The sequence below is a fragment of the Miniopterus schreibersii genome (genome assembly GCF_964146895.1).
Source record: "Miniopterus schreibersii genome assembly, chromosome: 8".
In the NCBI taxonomy this organism is placed as follows: domain Eukaryota; kingdom Metazoa; phylum Chordata; class Mammalia; order Chiroptera; family Miniopteridae; genus Miniopterus; species Miniopterus schreibersii.
Window position 1 is genome coordinate 55156296 of NC_138109.1, and position 21532 is coordinate 55177827.

At 37.3% G+C, this 21532-nt stretch overlaps 1 protein-coding gene and 1 long non-coding RNA gene across 3 annotated transcripts in view; one reads left to right on the forward strand and one right to left on the reverse strand.

The window, feature by feature from the left end:
• CLCA2 (chloride channel accessory 2) overlaps positions 1-14938 on the forward strand; it is a 42795-nt gene extending 27857 nt beyond the window's left edge. Inside the window, exons 12-17 of one of the 2 annotated variants that reach the window (XM_081145291.1) lie at positions 701-807; positions 2292-2516; positions 5792-6062; positions 8871-9041; positions 12171-12404; positions 14445-14938. In XM_081145291.1, coding sequence (XP_081001417.1) covers positions 701-807; positions 2292-2516; positions 5792-6062; positions 8871-9041; positions 12171-12404; positions 14445-14887 — 1451 coding nt within the window. In that variant the 3' untranslated portion in view covers positions 14888-14938. Of the gene's footprint in view, positions 1-700; positions 808-2291; positions 2517-5791; positions 6063-8870; positions 9042-12170; positions 12405-14444 lie in introns of those variants that run through there. The other variant, XM_081145292.1, reaches the window with a different exon arrangement.
• On the reverse strand, positions 307-16514 carry LOC308560912. Its single transcript, XR_013999406.1, has 4 exons — positions 16315-16514; positions 14746-14826; positions 4936-5019; positions 307-1038 (listed from the first exon to the last, which is right to left on the reverse strand). It is a non-coding gene; the product is annotated as an uncharacterized lncRNA (long non-coding RNA).
• Positions 16515-21532: the final 5018 nt, after the last annotated feature.

Here is a 21532-nt window from a genome sequence, read left to right on the forward strand (position 1 = left end):
TACATGGCTGAAAAACACAAGAATCATTGCTAAAATTTGCTTCAATTTTGCTGAAATTTTTTCCATTTTACTTAGAAGGTGAAAATTATATACATCTAAAGAAAATATATTTTATAACTTCTTTGTTAAATCAGCCTGAGCATGTATAATCATGGAGCTAAAAAATATGTTTAAGATTAAATGCACTAACTTCTGTGATAAGAACACATACAATATTGTAAGCTACATATCTTTTTTGTTGTAAATGAGGCACAAAATAATTTTATCTATATTCTTTATATTCAGTAAAAATGGGTATGCTGACTTGAAGACTGAAAGTTAGGTTTTATTGAATTACCTTTGAAAATAATGTTTTCAGAATGTAAGTATAAATATATAGCAGTGTAGATTACAGTTAACCTAGATTATCCAGGAATTTTCATTTCAAGACTAGTAAATATATATTTATTGAGTTTCTACCCTGTACAGAGTACAGGTCTAGAGCCTAACATTACAGCTAAGAACAGAGGAGACACAACCACGCCCTTCGTGCTGCTCACTGGGTGGTCGTGAGGGTGCCATGCAAAGCAAACGAAGCACAGCTCCTGTTTCTCCCAAACTAACCCTTTTATGCAAAGAATGGTTGACGGAAAAGTCTTACATTTTATTTTTGTATTCTGTTATACATTTTAACAGTTAACATCCAAATCATGTATTTCAGGAGGTTTGAAGTTCTTTGTTCCAGATAAATCAAACTCCAACAGCATGATTGATGCTTTCGGGAGAATTTCCTCTGGAACCGGAGATGTTTTTCAACAACGTGTTCAGGTCAGAATTTCCTCAGTGTTGTCCTGCGAGTTGAGTTGGGGGGAAGGAAGCACTGAAGAGAGATGAGCTGTGCTAACTGTCTCATTCACCTTATTTGAATAGGTCAGGGGCTTCCTGGCATCACCAGCGCCAGGCTTCATTTTTACCTGGTGTCTGCGCTCCTCAGCCCTGGGAGTCATTTTCTGTAATTGTTTTTCAAGGTCTGTGCGCAGAGCTTGCTCCCTCCTATGGCTGAAAATGGGGGTGGGTATGGGTGCAGTAGAGGTGAGGTCCAGAGAAAAATAAAAAACCGCGTATTTAGTTTTAGTTCCATAATAACTTTCTATAATTCGGAATCCTTTTTACTTTAGCTTATTCAAAAACTTCTATGAAGCTCCTCTCGCATGTAAAAAGCTTCAACTATTCCATTAAATTCTAAAAATTTCTAAATATCTATTTAACAACCATAAGTTACTTGATTTTGCTCACAAAAGCTTCCTTTAATCAAACCATTTTTTTAAAAGGGTCAAAATTTTTCTTCTAAGTAGTTTAAAGATATTTTTAACATAACCAAACAAAATTTCATCTGCTGTTTCCTCACAGATGGTAAGTGAACCTTGGTTTCATATGAACACCGAAGTCAATAAATTATTCCTAGCAAATTTTTAACATGAAGATTATATGTACACAGTAAAGGCAATAACTATCATCCCATGATTAGATGTGAAAAAAGGGAGGGGGGAAGGGGGGGAAATTGGGGGACATCTGTAATACTGTCAACAATAAAAAAATTTTTTTTAAAAAGAAGTGAAAAAAGGTGAATTATAAATAGCAATATATATTAGACTACAATTGGCTTTCTGAATCGTCCTTCTACCCTGTGATTTCCTCTTTGATAATATGAAATGAAAACAGATGTTTTAAAAAGTAACAAAATATTATTCGTATGGCTCCAATTAACCTTCTGTTCCCAAACTTGGCCACCTCTCCCCACTTGTTTTTATGCCATTAGCCCCATTAGATCGTGGCCAGAAACTACATCTAGACCCCTACAAGCTCTCAGGGCCCAGCACAGGATGTGGCAAGGTGGTCAGCGGCTCACAAACACTTGTTAAATTGATTTTAGCAAATAGTCCACAAGGTCTTTGCTGTCATCTACCAGGAAAATTTTATACACTTTCCAAGTCTGAGCAATACTTACAAAGTGTTACTAATGTATTTACTTAATAAATACAATTTTTCAAATGTATTCATAGCTACACAATGATTAAATGCTGCTGAAGTATAAGCTATAACAAAACATTTTATCTCCTCTGTAGTTATATAATGCACTGTATTTTGCTCTGGCCATGTATTAGTATATGGAAAATGATTTATCTGAATATAGTACATCAGAATTGAATGCTTTTTATTTTTAGCAGTTCATTTTTGTCACAGAAGTAAAGAAAAAGACGGAATGATTGTGCATACGCTAGAAACCTTCATATATATATTCTCTCAAACAGCTTGAAAGCATGGGAGGGAATGTTAAACCTCACCGCCAGCTGAAAAGCACTGTGGCTGTGGATAACGGTGTGGGCAATGACACCGCCTTTCTGGTCGCATGGCAGACCAGCGGTCCCCCTGAGATTGTACTGTGGGATCCTAGCGGAAGACAATACCACACACATAATTTTACCGTCAATCAAGCTCTGAGGACTGCTCGCCTCTGGATTCCAGGAACCGCGAAGGTAGATGTCGGGGCTTGTTCACATGGCAACATTTAGTCAAGTGAATGACGTTCAGTTAAATCACGTAATTAAATGCATTGTGTGAAGGAAGCCCTATTTGATTATCATAATTTTACTTTAACTTTATGAGGACATTTTGTGAATGTTAAAAGTTTAAGGAGAACTACTAATGTATGTTCAAAACTTTAACAGTGGAGATTAGTATTTATGTAATAAAAATAACTTATTTTTGCTTACTTCTTTACAAAATTCATATAGACATACTTATCTATACACTTAGAAAACCCTCTATTTAGAATTTATAACATGAACACATACAATACATATGTTTTTGAGCACCTGCTGTGTGCTGAGACTGTCTTAGGTGCTTTATAATAAAATGCCATGATAAGACAAGAGCAGGGCATGCAGAGCATACGGGAGGGATATGCAGGAGGGATGGGGACTGGGGGAGAGAACGCTTCCTGGAAGTGAAAAGACCAAAGAGAAAGGCAGGGGATAAAGGGGACAAAGGTGTGAATGACGTTCTAAGCAGAGTGAACAGCACATAGAAAGGAGAGAAAAGGAATATGGCTCTTCATAGAACCACAAGTAGTTCAATATGGATGACCTGCATCCCCCCCGACCCCACCTCTTAGTCTGGACTAGGTGCCGTATATGAAAACACTCATTACACCCAAAGAGAAGTTTTTGATGTGGAGGTTACTGCCATGCATGTTACTAATGTTATAATTATAATAGCTAGGGATGATAGATGATAGATAGATGATAGATAGATAGATAGATAGATAGATAGATAGATAGATAGATAGATAGATGATAGATAGATAGATAGATAGATAGATAGATAGATAGATAGATAGATAGATAGATGATAGATAGATGATAGATAGATAGATGATAGATGATAGATAATAGATAGATAGATAGATAGATAGATAGATGATAGATGATAGATAGATGATGATAGATAGATGATAGATAGATAGATAGATAGATGATAGATAGATAGATAGACAGATAGATAGATAGATCATAGATTGATAGATAGATAGATGATAGATTGATAGATAGATAGATAGATGATAGATAGATGATAGATAGATGATAGATAGATAGATAGATAGATAGATAGATAGATAGATAGATAGATAGATAGATAGATAGATAGATAGATAGATAGATGATAGATAGATAGATAGATGATAGATAGATAGATGATAGATAGATAGATAGATAGATAGATAGATAGATAGATAGATAGATAGATTATAGATGATGATAGATGATGATAGATGATGATAGATGATAGATAGATGATGATAGATAGATAGATAGATAGATAGATGATAGATAGATGATAGATAGATAGATGATAGATGATAGATAATAGATAGATAGATAGATAGATAGATAGATAGATAGATAGATGATAGATAGATAGATAGATGATAGATAGATAGATAGATGATAGATAGATAGATAGATGATAGATAGATAGATGATAGATAGATGATAGATAGATAGATAGATAGATAGATAGATAGATAGATAGATAGATAGATAGATTATAGATGATTATAGATGATGATAGATGATGATAGATGATAGATAGATGATGATAGATAGATAGATAGATAGATAGATAGATAGATAGATAGATGAAAGACAGATAGACAAATAGACAGATGATAGATAGATAGATAGATGATAGATGAATAGATAGATAGATAGATAGATAGATAGATAGATAGATAGATAGATAGATAGATAGACAGATAGACAGATAGACAGATGATAGATAGATAGATAGATGATAGATAGATAGATAGATAGATAGATAGATAGATAGATAGATAGATAGATAGATGATACATAGATTAGATAGATGATGATAGATAGATAGATAGATAGATAGATGATAGATAGATAGATAGATAGATAGATAGATAGATAGATGAAAGACAGATAGACAAATAGACAGATGATACATAGATTAGATAGATGATAGATGATAGATAGATAGATAGATAGATAGATAGATAGATAGATAGATGATAGATAGATAGATAGATAGATAGATAGATAGATAGATAGACAGATGATAGATGATAGATCAATAGATGATAGAAAGATAGATAATAGATGATGATGATAGATGATGATAGATGATATAGATGATAGATAGATGATAGATAGATAGATAGATAGATAGATAGATAGATAGATAGATAGATAGATAGATAGATAGATAGATAGATGATAGATAGATGATAGATAGATAGATAGATAGATAGATAGATAGATAGATAGATAGATAGATAGATGATAAATAATCTTGAATTGTGACTTCACTGAAAAATGGTAAAGCACATGAACCCCAATGAAGAATGCTGGGCAAAGTGTGGTGGCACCTTACCTTCCACACTGAATCACACCCTAACTCATTGTTTTCTCTCTTGTTCCTCCTGCTCGATTGTGTTCCTCCTGTTACTTCCAGGGTCTGAGAAGCAGCAGCAGTAAGAAAAAGAGAAAAAAGAGTATTTATGTATAGTTTAATCAAAGGAACAAATTTCTGCTACATTGTAGTTTAAGCTTTTTTTGTTCAGACATTATTTTGCAGGTTTGCTCCCAGGCAGTCTAGACAGGCAAAAGAGAATAATATTTAGCAATATTTCTATAAATTACTCAACACAGAAATTAAAGAACCCTGACCAATTAAAAAAAAGCATTCCAGTTAAAAAAAGAGTGTATGTGGGTTTTGTTATTTGGGACTTCTGGGTATGTGGTAGGCTTGGGGGAAGTGGAGGAAAGTTCAGATACTGTTTCCTTCAATAACAGTTATCCACGTAAATCATAATTGTCTGCTTAATTTTCTGTAATCTTCTCCATTATATAAAAGGAATAAAAACATTGAACCTCCTTTTGGATGAAGGGGCTCAGATTAATATTTGCAAAGCACTTTGAAGCTTTGAAACACAGTTATCATCTTCTAAAATGTGACTCAAGACGTGTCCTTTGCCACAAATATATTCAGGGTATAATTCCCTGAAGAGGCACCTAACAATGCAAGTGGTTTGTGCTCTGAGAGCCATGTAAATAGTGAATTTAGTTATTCCGTAAGCAATATTTCTATGCCTGACATTCTCTCATAGAATTTTAGAAAATGCAACATCAACAGAACAAGAACAAAAAACCTAGGAGCTTAGATTTATGCTTTAAAGGGGTTTATCCTTTGCTTCACACTTAACAAAACAGAACCCTTTGTTCTGCAGCCCGGGCTCTGGACCTACATGCTGAACAATACGCACCATTCTCTTCAAGCCTTGAAAGTGACAGTGACCTCTCGCGCCTCCCGCTCAGCCCAGCCTCCTGCTACTGTGGAAGCCTTTGTAGAAAAAGACAGCACCTCTTTCCCCCATCCCATGGTGATTTATGCAAATGTGAGAAAGGGGTTTAATCCCATTCTCAACGCCACTGTCACTGCTACTATTGAGCCAGAGACTGAAGATCCTGTTACGCTGAAACTTTTTGATAATGGAGCAGGTAACAAGTAATGTCAGGTCATTTTTCGTGTTCTCAAGAACTGTTGTGATGCCACAGAATCCATATTAAGCTTATCTTTAATATTCTTTCAATTCATTTATTTTTCTCATCCAATCTTATGAGGTTCTCAAATTCTCATAGAATCACTGATACCCCAATAAATTTTATAAAGTATTATTTTAAAAAGCAAGCCAAAATAATAATAATAATAATAATAATAATAATAATAATAAACCTGTTTAATAAGTCACTCCTACAAAAAAAAAATAAGAATCACTGATACACAAAGTAACTACAAGTCACATCTGCACAAGGAAAGCAAATGTGAACTTGGGAAAAGAGAGTATCCCTGAGGCTCTGCAGAGTGGCTGTGCAGGAGCAAAAAGGTGGGAGAAAGTCACTAGATCTCGGCATCCACTTGTCCAGTGACACTGGCCACACTCACTTAGTGAAGTCACACAGGAGCAGTTCTGTGTTCCTGTGACATGCCCAATTCCACTAAACTAACCAGCTTTGCTACTCATGGAAATAATCAGATTGAACGATTAAAATAGCAAATGAAAACCCGGGCGGGGGGGGGGGGTGGGGGCGATGCAATGACAGTGAATCCATTTTTTTCTCCTAGAACCTGATAGTGAAGAGAAAATGGAAATTGAACTTGTGACTCACACGATGAGCCTAGACTTTCTTTAGCCACGTAGCTGGGTGGATAAGAGGGCATAGCCAGCGCCTCTCACCGATGCGGTTTGGTCACAAGACCAAACCAACAAGCCTAGTGCAATCAGGGGAGAGATTCTCCCACTGCTGGGAAGACAAAACAGAGCCCTGCTTGAAAGCACTCACTCTGCGCAGGGAGAATCCAGAGCTCTCCTCACACGGCACAGAGCACAGCAGCAAGCTGGCGAACAGCAGCATCTGGCCTCTTTCTGATTAACTTTCCTGACTTCTAAAAACAAACTCTTTTATCTTATCTTTCCTGTTCTGTTTTTTCCTAAACTAAATTCTCAAAGTGACAATAGGCCTCACAGCCCAAGTTAGCAGCCCCAAGTGTCTGATCTGCTGATAAAACCATATTCCTTCCCTCTGTTGTTTCAAAGGCAAAATTTTCGGAGTCTTACGTTTGGCAACCCATTAGTATGTTGCCATGACAGTCTAGTATGACATTTATGAAGCAAACATTCCTTTGAAGGATTTTCGTTCAAGTCTTCCTCGGAGGGATACCAGAGAAGTCCTCTTGTTTTGTCCACTGGGATGAATCCAAATGAACTTGCATAATCTTGATTACTTATCCATGGCCACACCTTCCATTTTTTGAATACGGTCCAAAAATGCTCTTCTCTCAGCCTATAGGCAGGCCTCCAGGGGAACAAATACGGTTATCTCAGGAAAGATCATTTGAATAGACTCAATAGGCTTTAATATTTATTCCCTGGAACCATTTTATTTGATGTCTAAATTTAAACTCTAATGAAAGAAACAATGAAAAGATTGTTTAGGCATTAAAGTGTAAATGTCATTGTTTTCCCCAATACTTAGCACACATGCATTGTATAATACTTATTTTTATATTAGAAGTGGTATTAATCTGCTAAATAAAATTAATGAATAAACCATGGCATGGAGAAATTTTCCATGATCATTTCTCAACAAAAATAGAACTTATTCATCATTAAATCACTAAATCCCAAGATTTTATTTCTTTCCAGTACATAAAAACAATTTCTAAACCTACTATCATTATTTATTTAAATTTAATATAATCCTACTGACTGGCTATTTCATTCCAGAACTCGCCCATGCAGCTGGCTACTTTTCCATCTCGACCAATCAGCAAGGTGTTTAAAATTACTTAAATTAATGCAAGTGCAGACACAAGTTATCTCGTGTTCAGGAGCAGCCCTGCTTCTGCCGGGACTTGAGGGCACTCATGTTAGTGCTGATACAATGCTAGAGTCCTGGGCTGGACGTGTGGTATGAGAACAGGACAAGCTGCTTGCCCGGTGTGGCCACCTGCACTTGAGCAGTGACTGTGATCTGCACTTTGGCTAAGCTGTATTTCCCTGCTGCCCCAGAATCTAGGCCATCCTGCCATTCAGCCATGGACTTGGTTTGGAACGGAATTGCTCTCTGAGGCTCAATACAAAAGGAAAGCAGCCTAGCACTGGTCAAGCTTTCAGAATGTCTCCTGAAATGAGGCACAATGGGTGGGGCCAAAGCGCATCAAACTCCAAGTCAGTTCTAGAACAGTTCCGTGTACCCTCAAATGAAAAAAATTAAATGATTTCACACTTTTTTTTAATCAACTACAAATATATATTTTTTTACTCAGAAATTTTTTCTTTTTCCTATTAGGGCTTCAGGATATTCATAAATCCCTTGAAATTATGTGAAATTGTACATATGTGCACATATATTAATTTCCTGGGAACAGATTGGTTTTATCTCAAAAGGATCTATGACTATAAACAAGCTTAAGAATGCACTTGGTTTCTGTGGAAAGCTAGTACTAGTTTCAATGATAGGAAGGAGAGCTAAAGGTGATTATTAAATGCTTTCTTAGCACTGAAGCAGGCACAACTCATTCACCTTTAGAAAATACTTTTTTGCAGGTTAAGGAACCACAGGGAGAAATTATGGAACCATTAGATTTTTAATCACCTGATAATATAAAAAATAGATATGACCATACATCATATGCTAAATTGGGAAGAATAAGGGGAGTGAATCTCAGTTTTTAATGATTTAATGAAATATTAGTAATCAACTGTGATGACATGTTGACGCTGAGCTTTTTTTATATACCTACAGGTGCTGATGTTATAAAAAATGATGGAATTTACTCGAGGTATTTTTTCTCCTTTGCTGTAAATGGTAGATATAGCTTGAAAGTGCATATCAATCACTCTCCCAGCATAAGCGCCCTAGGCCACTCTATTCCAGGGAGTCATGCTATGTATGTGCCAGGTTACATAACAAATGGTAAGAATCATTAGCACTGTTATTTGAATAACATCATTTAATGTGTATATAACTGATGAGTGTGTGTGTGTGTGTGTGTGTGTGTGTGTGTGTGTGTGTTTGAGAGGGAGGGGAAGAGAGGTGAAAGAAAGATAGAATATCAAATCTCTTTATGTGTAAGTCAATGCATAAGTTGTTGACTACCTCTTTACTCTTCAAAGATCCATGGTAGTAGATAACAAGAAGGCAATAGGTAATTCCCACAGATTTCTCCTACCTCCGTTTTACTTATTACTTTTACCTCTTTCTTGTGACTGTCTCATCAGATTACTAGCAGATAAAGAGATTTATTATTGAGTTTTCTCAGTTCCAGCTCCTGCATTTCCTCCACAGAGGCTTAGGTGAGAGAAAGAGGCACATAGTTATTAGAAGCTGAAAGAGGGAAGCAAATAACCCAAACAAGCCACACAGGAAGTGAGTTCCTAAAAAAATATGAGTTTGGATATTACAGACAACTGAGTGCTTCCTGAAGATGTTGTGTCTTCCTTCAAGATAAAAGTGCCAAATAAATAGAAGATATACATCTTTTAAACACCATTATTATAGTTCCTGATAGGAAACAGTGGTTCAAGTATAACAAACAGGAACATACTACAGTCCTTATAAAATAATCTCAAAAATATTTCTAAGCATTTTTATTTGCAAAACTGCAGAATGTTTATGAATACTTTTCATATATTTTAGCAGCTATAACGAACTATTTTGTATCTAAATATAAGACTTGATTTCTAAATAGATATTCCCTCTTTCATTTATAAGTCAAAGATTTTTGAAGGCCTACAGGTTACAGGTTCAGTCCTAGGAACATGGGATACCAGGTAGAATAAGACTTGATTACACTCAACAAGCTTTCAGGCTACTGACCAGTTTAAGAATCTTTTCAAAACCCATGAGTGTAAAGTATAAAAATATCAGCATCTTGTGTACGGTGAGATTAGAAAAGTAATATTCAACTGTGCTTTTATCTGTGTCCAACATATGGGCCCTTAATGGCATAGAAAGAAAAAGTTAGGTTTCCCTAGGCATGCCTGCTACACATAGCACTCACTCTACCAGCTAATTTTCAGGTGATGACCTTGAGCATACACTTCATTGAAAAATGAGAGCTGCTCTATTTTCACCACCAAATATCCAGACACAGTAGCATCTACTCCTTTCCTCTCCTCCCCAAGAGCTGGTGTCTCCATTGGATCTGCTCTGGATCCCATCCAGTCTGCCCAGCCAGCGGCCTTGAGAGCTCTGCCTTGTGGGTTCCTGCTCTACTGATCCCTCTGAGCAGCATTCAAGCATGATTCATTACTTTCCATATTAAAATACTTTTTGTTGATCCCTCTTCAGCTACCTTCCACCTTTATAGTCCCTGATGTCTGGTTCCTTGAAATTAATCTAAACCTGTTGTTTGTAAGTTCTCAGCTCCAATTTACTACTCTGTTCACTACAATGACTTCCATCCAAATCACTCTTCCATTTAAATCACTGCACTGGAATTACTCCAGCCCTAGTCACCAATGACCCTCCTTCTGTTAAATTCAAAGGGTACATTTCAGTCCTCATTTTACCTGACTTGAGCAGTATCTGACACAACCAATTGATCTCTCCTTTGTCATTTCCTTGTTTCTCTGATACGACACTCGCCTGATTACCTCTTAGGCTCTGGAATTTTTTGTCAGGCTCTTTCTCCAGCTTCTCCTTTCCTATTGTTGCTAATTCTCAGAGCTCAGTCCTAACCTCCTCACTCTACCACTTGGAGCCTCACTGCCTGGGTTGGAAACCTAGCTCCTCCATTTATTTGCTGTGTGACTCTGGGCAAGTTCCTTGGCTTCTGTGTACTTTTGTTTCATCATCGGTAAAAATGGGGGTAATAATTGTACCCTCCTCATAGCATTGATGAGGAAATTAAATATTTATACACATCAGATACTTAGAAAAGTGCCTGGCACATAGTAAACCCCCAGGCACTCAATAAATGAAATTTATCATTACGGTTGAAATTCTTATTAGATAACCTCATTAATCCATATAGCTTTAATAATATCTATATGACTATAACTTCCAAATTCATAACTTCAAAATTATTAAATCCAGCTAAAACTTCTTTAGGAGATTAAAATCCATGTCTAACTGGCTCCTTGACATTTCAATTGGATGTTTTACAGGAATCACAAACCTTGTAAAACTTACATTTTTAGTCTCCTTCACTGTAGCCTGCTTCTGCTCCCAAATTGCTCACTTTAAAAACCTGGGAGCTGCTTTGTTGTTGTTCATCAATTTTCTCTTTTGACATATTTTGCTGGTTTTGTCTCCAAAATACACCTCAAACTGTCTGCTTCTTGCCTCCCCTCCACTGCTCTTGCCAGCCCAAGCTGCCATCCTTTCTCGCCTGGCCTGTTGGCAATGGCTGTCTCAGTGGCCTCTGTGCTGGCTGTGCTTGAATCCGTTCTCTGCTGAGAGCAGCCTGCATGACCTGCTAGGGGGCAACTGTGATCGTGTCACTGCCTTGCTTCCCCACAGTATGTAAGATTAAACTCTAAAACCACTGCAGTGGCCCACAAGGTCCAGCATGAACTTCTCTGTCTCATCTCAAACTACTATACTCCTCGCTTTAATCATTTTTTTCTAACCTGCACAGCTCTTGTGCACCTCAGACTTTTACACAACCTCATGCCTCTGCCTCCGACATTCCCTCCTCTACCCTTCACCCAGCTGACACATGCTCATACTTTAGGAAACCTTTAAACATAACTTCCTTGATAAAACTCTAAATTATATACCTGTGTCATTTTCTTTCATAGCACCCCGCTTTTTCCCTCTTATGTTTATCACAGTTTGTAAATATGTTTATTAATATGGCTGTAAATTCCACGTGGTACTTTGCCCATGGTCACTGCCATGGGATGCGCCCTCGAAATACTTAGTGAGTGTATGAATGGATAAATGAATGAACGAATTGTGGAATAAACAAACTCAGTTATTCTAAAAATATAGTAAAGAAAAAAAGTTTTTAAAATGTCTCGCAATAACCTGTCAAAAAAAAAAGCCACTTGGGGAGTTGTAACTTGCTGTTTGGCTGTTGTATCCTTTGTGCCCCAGGTAACATTCAGATGAATGCCGCAAGGAGGTCGATGGGCAGGAGCGAGGAGGAGCAAAAGGGGAGCTTTAGCCGGATAAGCTCGGGGGGCTCCTTTTCCGTGCTGGGAGTTCCAGCTGGCCCCCATCCCGATGTGTTTCCACCATGCCAAATTATCGACCTGGCAGCTGTCAAAGTGGACGAAGAGGTGACTCTGTCTTGGACAGCACCTGGAGAGGACTTCGATCAGGGCCAGGGTAGGTTTCTTGGTTTCACTGCCTATTTTTCTACAAGGAGGCATTTCTAATAACTCTATCAGCTATTAACTGGATAAAAGTAACTTCGGGAGTTTAGAGCTAAGACACTGACAGAAGGTTGTCGTGAAAAGCTTTGAGTTGCGGGAAAGGCCTCATAGCATGGAGCCCGGGAAGGGGAGCGTGTCGGCTGCCCCAGGGCTGAAGGGGCCCTGGAAAGCCACCCAGCACTAATCAAGCAGAAACCTCGACTGGAAGTGACTGGAAGCGTGACTACCACACACAGTGGTGGGCGTATCAGCAGAAATAGGTTCTGCATCACAGAGCATGGACTTCAGGTGCTTGTGGTAATCAGTTTTCTGCAGATTGGATAGTGACTGTTTGTTCAGATTTAGGAGACAGGTTTAAGGGAGTAATTTCCATAAGTCATGTAAAACTTGGCACATTTTCCCCTCCCGCTTCTGGCCATCACTTTTGTTAGGGAGGCTGGGACCAGTTCCCCTGCTTAGGGCTTTCTTACCCTTGCTTGGGTGAACATGGGTGAAGTTCTTTCTTAACTTTCCAGCATTCAAGCTTCCACCTACCTCATCTTTTGACCTCCATGGCAATTCAACAGAATAACTTTTCTCAAAGAATAACCTTTCCAACAATTTTGTGATCACCAAAAATAAGGTTATCATTGATTGCACATTAAATGGTTTATTTCCTGATGTCTTTGATTGGAAGCCTATAGGAGCCAACTTTCTTGATTGAGAATTGATTTTTTTCAATATCTGTCAATAATAGTGACCACCTTGGACCTTTGCCAGTCTTGCTTCCAACTTTCTCTGGCTTATAATTCTCTGTTCACTACATTGCCGAAAAAATCTCAATTACCAATAATTCTGTGCTGCTGAGAAATAGTCATCATTGTAGGTTTGTTCTCCATTCTTTCATCAAAATCTCTCTCTTCTTGCCAAAGAATGAAGTGAAATACTTTACACTCTGAATTAAAGATTCTCCAAATTTAAAGGCTGGAAATGCAAAATGATTAAAACTGTGGGATAGCCATGCCCCTTGTATAGTGGAAATAGCTGTAACTTAGAAGTAAGGGAAAAAGTCATTCCCACTCTGGCTTTAAGTTCAGCTGTTTGCCCGGCCGGGCGTGACTCAGCCGTTGAGCATCGACCTAGGATCCAGGCGATCAGGGTTTGATTCCCAGTCAGGGCACATGCCCGGGTTGCAGGCTGTAGCCAATCAGTGACTCTCTCATCATTAATGTTTCTATCTCTCTCTCTTCCTCTCTCTGAAATCAATAAAGATATATTTAAAAAAAAAAAAGTTCAGCTGTTTGATCTTTGGCAGGTTGCTTACTCTGTTGGCCTCCGTTTTCTTATATGGAAAACAGGACTAAAACTATCTACGTCATAAGGCATTGTGTATAATAAATGAAGCAACACACTCTAAATGGATGTCAGTGGATCTCAAAGATCATTGAGATTATTTTGAATTTTTCTATCTTTTTTTCTGAGTGCCTCATTTTGGATGATTTTCATGAACCTGTTTTCAAATTTCCTGATTCTTTCTTCTGTTGTGTCCAATCCAATCTTAATTCTCTCTAATTTTTCATTGTAATGGTGTTGTTTTTTTTCAATTTTAGGATTTCCATTTGCTTCTTTTTACATATGTTTTTATATATGATAAGTTTAGTCCTGCATTGCTATTTTTAGACTTGACTATTTTCCATTTAAACTTTACAATATATAAGCTTGTTGAAATAGAAACTAGAGGCACTTTTAATAGAATTACACAAAATTCATAAAATAAGAGGAAAATATCTTTATTATGCTGAATCTTACTATTCAAAAACAACGTCTTTCCTCTTGTTTAGGTTTTAATATGAGTTCTTAGATAATGCATTCAAGTTTTGCTCATGTGCATGTTTCTTGTTATATTTGTTCTTAAGTATTTTGACTTTTTGTTGCTATTCTCATTAGTCATTTGTAACAAACTAGAAAACCTACTCAAGTGACTTAACCTTCCCATTTATATTTTTAATTTCAGCTAACAGCTATGAAATAAGGATGAGTAAGAGTCTACAGGATATTCGAGATGATTTTAACAACGCCATTTTGGTGAACACAACAAAGCTAAATCCTCAACAAGCTGGCACCAAGGAGATATTTACATTCTCACCAAAGCTTTTCATAAGTGGACCTGAACATCAACCTGATGGAGAGACACAAGAAAGCCACAGAATTTATGTGGCAATACGAACCATAGATAAGAACTCCTTAAAATCTGCAGTATCTAACATTGCCCAGGCATCACTGTTTATTCCCCCAAATTCGGCTCCTGTACTTACCAGAGATGATCTTATACTGAAAGGAGTTTTAACGGCGATGGGTTTGATAGGAATCATTTGCCTCACTATAACTGTAACACACTATATTTTAAACAAGAAAAAGAGAGCAGACAGAAAAGAGAATGGAACAAAATTACTATGAACAGATGCAGAGAGTATCTTTGTTCTGAGATATAATACCCATACCCTTTACAAAAACATACCAATAAAAACAAGTTAACATCAAAACTGTTGAAAGTGCTTTGAATTTTTGCATACTACCGATCATACTTCTACAGAATAAATAGAAATTCTTTTCTAACATTCATTTTGAGGGGAAATTAGAAAACTCTTAAGCTCAGGCTATGGGCAAAATAATAAAAATTATTTTCCAAGATAATGGAAAGTTATCTGCAAAAAAGGCAGAAATCAGAGAGTCAAGAAAAGCTCCTTTGATTGAAGAGAAAAAACAGCCCCAAGTAGAGAAGAGGAGGTTAGATCTGAATGATATACTTTAACTGTCTATGTGAAGCAGTTATTTTAGTTACTTTGATTAATTTCTCATTCTCCTGATCTGTTCAGAGCAGATTGCTTGTTTATGACTAAAGAGCAATCTGCATCTTATATGTGATGCCTCTATTGTAAAATTATTTACCTCTAGCCATTTGGTTAACTGTACTACAGATCAAATCCCACCGCTAACGCTCAAAGAGATCCTTGTTCACTGTAAAAGTTGGCTTTAAAATGTGAGTTAACTCTTCCCCTGACACTGATTTTGTAACAGAGATCTATTGAATTTATTGTTTGTAAGTTTCTACTCTCATCAAAGCAGCTTTCCAAGTTATTGTCTTTGGTGTTATTCAGAATAAGTGGTTTTATCTTTCATAAGGCTTTAAGTAAAAAATAAAAGACATAGTTCTAAACTTAGTTTAATACATACATAGGCTATACAGTTTCATTCCATTTCAACCCAAGAAGAGGTCACAGGGGAAAGGCCAGCCTTTGGGAATGATTAACTGATTCTGCTTTTTGTTTAACTAAGACTTTAAGAATCTTTTCTTGATCAAAGGTTGTTTATCTTAATCAAGGGGGTGGGAAGAAAGCTGAAAGAGGGAAGCTTAGGTCACAAGGAACTAAAAGCCATCTTTCATCTAATTTTACTTCTCATTTTAAAAAAAGATTATTGAGCAATAGAATCATTTGCTTTGTGTAGCAAAGAACAGAAAAGTTTATTGAGTCAAATACAAACAATAATGTGGAATAGTTCTGTTTTGCAATCAGGACCAAATAAAAGTTAAAATTAGATTAAGTTTTAGGGAGGGGAGAGGAAATTGTGGCGAATTGGGACTGTGAGAAAAAGCTACAGAGAGGGTGAAGCCTTGAGTCAGAGCCTCGGAGCAGCATTGGGGAGAAAATAACCAACATCTCAAGTGTCTCTTCTTACACTGTCTCCTTGCAGTCCACGCCACATCCCAGGGTTGGCCTACCAAATTCTAAGTCCCACAGAGCCTAAATTCTTGCAGATGGGAGTTTCAAGCACCCACTTGGCAGTCAATCTCTCCTCCCCCTAATGCCACGACACCTGCTAACCTGGGATTTGCTTCTCTGTAGTTTCAATAGGCTGGTAAAATATCAAGATGGGGTGCAGTAGATTTTAAGTCTTCAAGGGTTTTCCTCATTTTACAAACAGGAAAATGGAGGCTTCAGTGAGTAATCCAAAGCACTGTGCCAGTTAATGACAGAGCTTTATGGGAGTTCAGCCAGGTTCTCACACTGCTCCTTACTCCTGTGTATATAAGAACACGTGGGGAGATGCTGGGGATTATGCCTAGAAATAATTAACTTTTTCAGGTCTGGCTTCAAGGAACTGGGTGGTTGTTTTTTTCTTTTTCATCTTGTAGGTGTGGAAATGAAAAAAAATGAATTTAAGTCTATGAATTAATGACTTGGAAGAGGCAAAACAAAGTAAAGGATCTAAGTGACAAGCTGAAATACGTGATAGCAGGGTAGAAAGAGTGATTGCATCAAGTGCATAGGGCAAACAATATCCAGTGGCTGTGAGGGAGTGAAGCATTAGAGAACAACATAAATATGTGGTAAATGTGGGAAGCTATTGATTTAGGGAAAAAGAAAGTTAAATTTCAATGATAAGGAGCTAGACGCGGGAAACAGGAGGTTTTTAGGGGATAAGTTAATACGGCCTATGCACTGGGCAGACTGCTGTTTGTGGGTGCACTGTTGACTGCTCTAAAAATACTTTTCCATCTGCATGTTACTGTATATTTTATTTGCTTCTGGCTTTGTCTTCTGCTATAATATAGTTATTCTTAGGGGAGTTGATCCCTAAATAACATTCATTTAAAACCTAATGTAACAAATCCAGTTGCAGTAATGGCAGAGTTGCTCATATCAAACGAATTCTTTTGTTCATAACAGTTATAACTCTAGAAAATATATAAAACACACTCTTGGAAGGCACTGGACACCAGCAAAAGAAGGTAGAAACTGAAAGAAATATGGCTTTGAAAAAAGGCAAGCAATCTTGGTGAGATCCACATTTAATCAGCTTTTCCCCCAAAAGGCATTGGGAGTTTGCTTAGGGCTTCTGGATAAGCTCAAACAGAGCACAGCTGTTTCACTGGGTTGACAATACAAGAGTAAGTGTTCCGGGGCACCAAACTCATTTTATGAGGCCAGATAGCCTTAATACTAATACCTGGAAAAGCCATTATAAGAAAGGAAAAGTAAGCCCAATCTCTCTCATTAACATAGGTGCAAAAAACCTAAACAAAATATTAGCAGATTGAAAAAGATATGGCATCATGATGAAGTGGGATTTATTCTAAGAATGAAAGGTTGACTTAGTAATGTAAGTCACTACATTACCAGAATAAGAGGAAAAATCACACTATCATCTCAATAGATGCATAAAGAGTATTTGATAAAATTCAACACCTATTCATGATTTTTAAAAATGAAACCTCTTAGCAAACTAAGAATAGATGAAGACTTACTTAATCTCATAAAAGTATCTACAAAATATCTCTAGAGAGTAGCATATTTAATGGTTAAATGTAGAATGCTTTTCCATCTAGGACTGAAAACCAAAAAAAGATATTTTCTCCATCTGTAATATTTACAGGAGTTCATAGCTAGTGTAATAAGAGAAGGAAACAAAATAAAAGATATGAGACTGGAAAGGAAGAAGTAACTAAGTTATTGTTCACAAGTTATATAATTATAAACATAAAATCCAAGAGAATCTACAAAGTAAGTACTAGAAATAAGTGAATTTAGCAAGCTCACTGACTATAAGGTTAATACATAAAAGTCTATTATATTTTTATATACCAACTATAAACAATTAGAAAATGAAATTTTATTAAAAAAATACCATTTACAGTAGCACTAAAAACACCCCTAGAAATAAATCTAATAAAAGATGCACAAGACCTCTACCCTGAAAACTATATAAAAAAAAAACTTAAAATGAAGAGATATGTATGTTCATGGATTAAAAGACTCAAAATTATAGAGATGTCAATTGTCCCCAAACTGATTAAATGCAATCCTACCTACCTAACCAGGCAGATATATATAAATATATATATATATATATATGGTAGAATTTACAAGCTGATTCTAAATTTTATATGGAAATGAAAAGGATCTAAAATAGCCAAAATAATCTTAAAAACAAATCTGGAGCGTTTACATTACCAGATATCAAGACTTACAAAGCAGCAGTAATTAAGACAATAGGATACTGAGGTAAGGATAGTCATATAGACCAATAGAATAGAACAGGGAGTCCAGAAAAAGACTTGAACATCTGTAGTCACATCATTCACAACAAAAGCACAACTGCAATTCAGTGGGGGAAAGTGTTGTCCTTTCAATATGTGATCTGGGCTTATTGCTGTCCATAAAGGAAAACAAAACAAAACTCTTGAATCTTACACAATGCACACAAAATAATTTGACGTAGGTCACAGACCTGAAAGTGAAAGGTAAAACAATAAAGTTTCTAGTTCAGAATATTGTATAATATCTTTATGAATTTGGGAAAGCTGTCTTAAATATGAACACAAAAAACATTATCCATAAAAGAAAAGATTAAATTGGACTCCATTAAAATTAAGAACACCATTAAGGCAAGTCACAAACTTAAAAGATATATTTGCAATACAGATATCCAATAAAGGACTCAATACTCAGAATGTATAAAGAACTACTATAAATCAATAAGATAAAGACAACCTGATTAACAATTGAGCAAAAAGACTTGATCAGGCACTTTGCAACAGAGGATATCAAAATGAAAATAAGTATATGAAAAGGTGTTTAACATTAGTCATAAAAGAAAATGCAAATTAAAACCACAGTACAATATAATTACACTCCCACTGGACTAGCGAAAATGATAAAGACTGGCAGTACCAGGTACTGGTAGAAATGTGGAGCAACTGGTCCAACCACTTTGAAAAGTGTTTGGCAGATCCACTAAAGCTAGGCCTGTGTACAGCCTATGACCCAGCAATTCTGCTCTCAGTACATCCCCAGCTGAAATCAATGGTTGCACCTAGGGCAGTTTTATTTCTAATAGCCTGAACAGGAAATAATACCCATGTTCATAAACAGGAGTTTTTGAGTAAATTGTGGTATGTTTTTATAATGAAATACAATGGAAAAATAACATATTACTTCTGCCTAAAATAATATGGCTGAACTTCATGCAGAAAATGTTATGTGAAAGTAGCCAGACACAAGAGGACAGACTGTATATTTCTGTTTATATAAAGTACAAAAACAAATAAAATTAATCTGTGTGGCAATGGAGGTCAGAATAGTGATTATGCTTGGGAGTTTTCACTAGAAGGGATGTTGTTGGAAATATTCTACTGGGATGTTGGAAATATTCTACATCTTTGGTGAACGTTTGTCTTTCAGGCTTTAACTCCCTGTTCTTCAAGTGTGTGTCCCCTGGCCCATCTGAGCTGCCTCTGACAGAGTCAGCCCCAGGTGCCATGGTGCAACGCTTTATGTGAGCCAAAGGCTCCGTGAATCTGTCCAGGCTGGGCTTGGGCACCAGAGACGGCGGTGTTGCCACTATAGCCTGCCCACTAGAGGCCATGCTAAACTCGGCCCTCTCCCTGGGGAGACAGAGACAACCACGTGTGTTACAAAATGAGGCAACTGTGCAGCAGCGAGGACTCTCCACGGAGGAAGCAGCAAAGGCCCAGCCGGCACGTAAGGCCAAGCCAAGCTGAGGAGGCACCTAAACTGGGTCCATCACACCAGGTGTCCTCTGTCATAGACAACTGCAGTGCCTACAACCCTACAAGGGTGCGGAGCCCTCGGGAATGAAAGGTTGGGTTACAGCAACAGGCGAACAAACAACACAGATCAGCCAAAATGCTGGCTAAAACAGGGAGATTGGTGATGAGGAAGGAGGTAATAAATATCTGTAAAGGCCTTGAGACAGGCTGTAGCAGCAGGTACTACAGTTTATTTCAATGATTTTTGCTTTAGGTATCTCGGGAGATTGCAGTTGGCCACCACTTGGAAAGAGATTCTATGAATGATTGGACGTGTACTTTCTCTCAGGAAAAAAGTGAGGCAGCTTATGCTCACAAATAAATAAATAAGTAAATAAATTCAAACTCTGCACTATAATACTGGAGCTCGATGTGATGGAAGGGCATGAGTGGATATGAGCAGTACAGCAATGAGTTGTATTGGACTCATCTCATTGAACTTCCCTGGGCTTGGCTTCCTCTAATCTACTGGACCCTCGGTCACTTGCTCCACCTGAGTCACTACCCACTCCTTGAACGCCTGAGTGGTTCCACTGCCAGAGATCAACCAGGCACCACTTGGAATCCTTGGCTCCCCATACAACACGGGGCATGGGATCTGTCTTTACAAGAGCTGTTGGAAGGCTGGATACACAGCCAGGAAGTTCAGGGGAGTTGGTCATCTATAGACGAGAAGGAGCCACACACTTCCCCTTCCTCCCTCCAATGGACTGTCCCAAGGCATGGTGTCTTTGTACAGCCTGTAAGGAGACATTCCAGAGGGCAGGGCAGGAGCAACAGCAGGTTGATCTGCTGGGTCTCTTCACTGAACCATAGTAGCCAGCTTAGCAACACTTCATCTTTTGTTGCTTCCCCGCCTACCCTGACTCATTTCCCCCTTCCCTCATCCTCACTGCTCTGGGATGAAATTCTCAAATCATTAGCACATAAGCTCACCTGTGTTTTCTAGGAGACCCAGAAAAAGATACGTATGGTTGGAGGTTTGAGATATTTAGAATTTAAAAATGCTATGTCATATACAATAAATGCGTGCATTTATTCAATAAGCATTGAATAAGTTATTTTACATAAAAGCAGATAATGTGGACAACCACTTTAAAATTGAGTACATCCATTCGATTAAATGCTTCATTTTTGATTGCTCAAATATTACATACTTAAGCAACAAGTATTAATTATTAGCAGCCATACTAATTTAATTTCCATGAGCCAATGTCAAAGAAGGGCCAGACAAGTTGAAATTGATGCTTAGCACCACATGAAGATCAAATGAAGTCCCAGGGTGAAGAGACATTCCAAGTAATTTGAATACTGCAGGAAAGTAATTTGAAAACCCATTTCAGTTTTCATCTGAAGCTGGGCAAACTGAAAAGAATCTGTGCAGTAGCTGGCAGCCCACAGTTCAGGTTCTCAGAGACACCTAATTTCAGTAAAATAATGTCATGTTGTTCATTTGAATTTCATTTAAATAATGTAATTTTATTGATCAA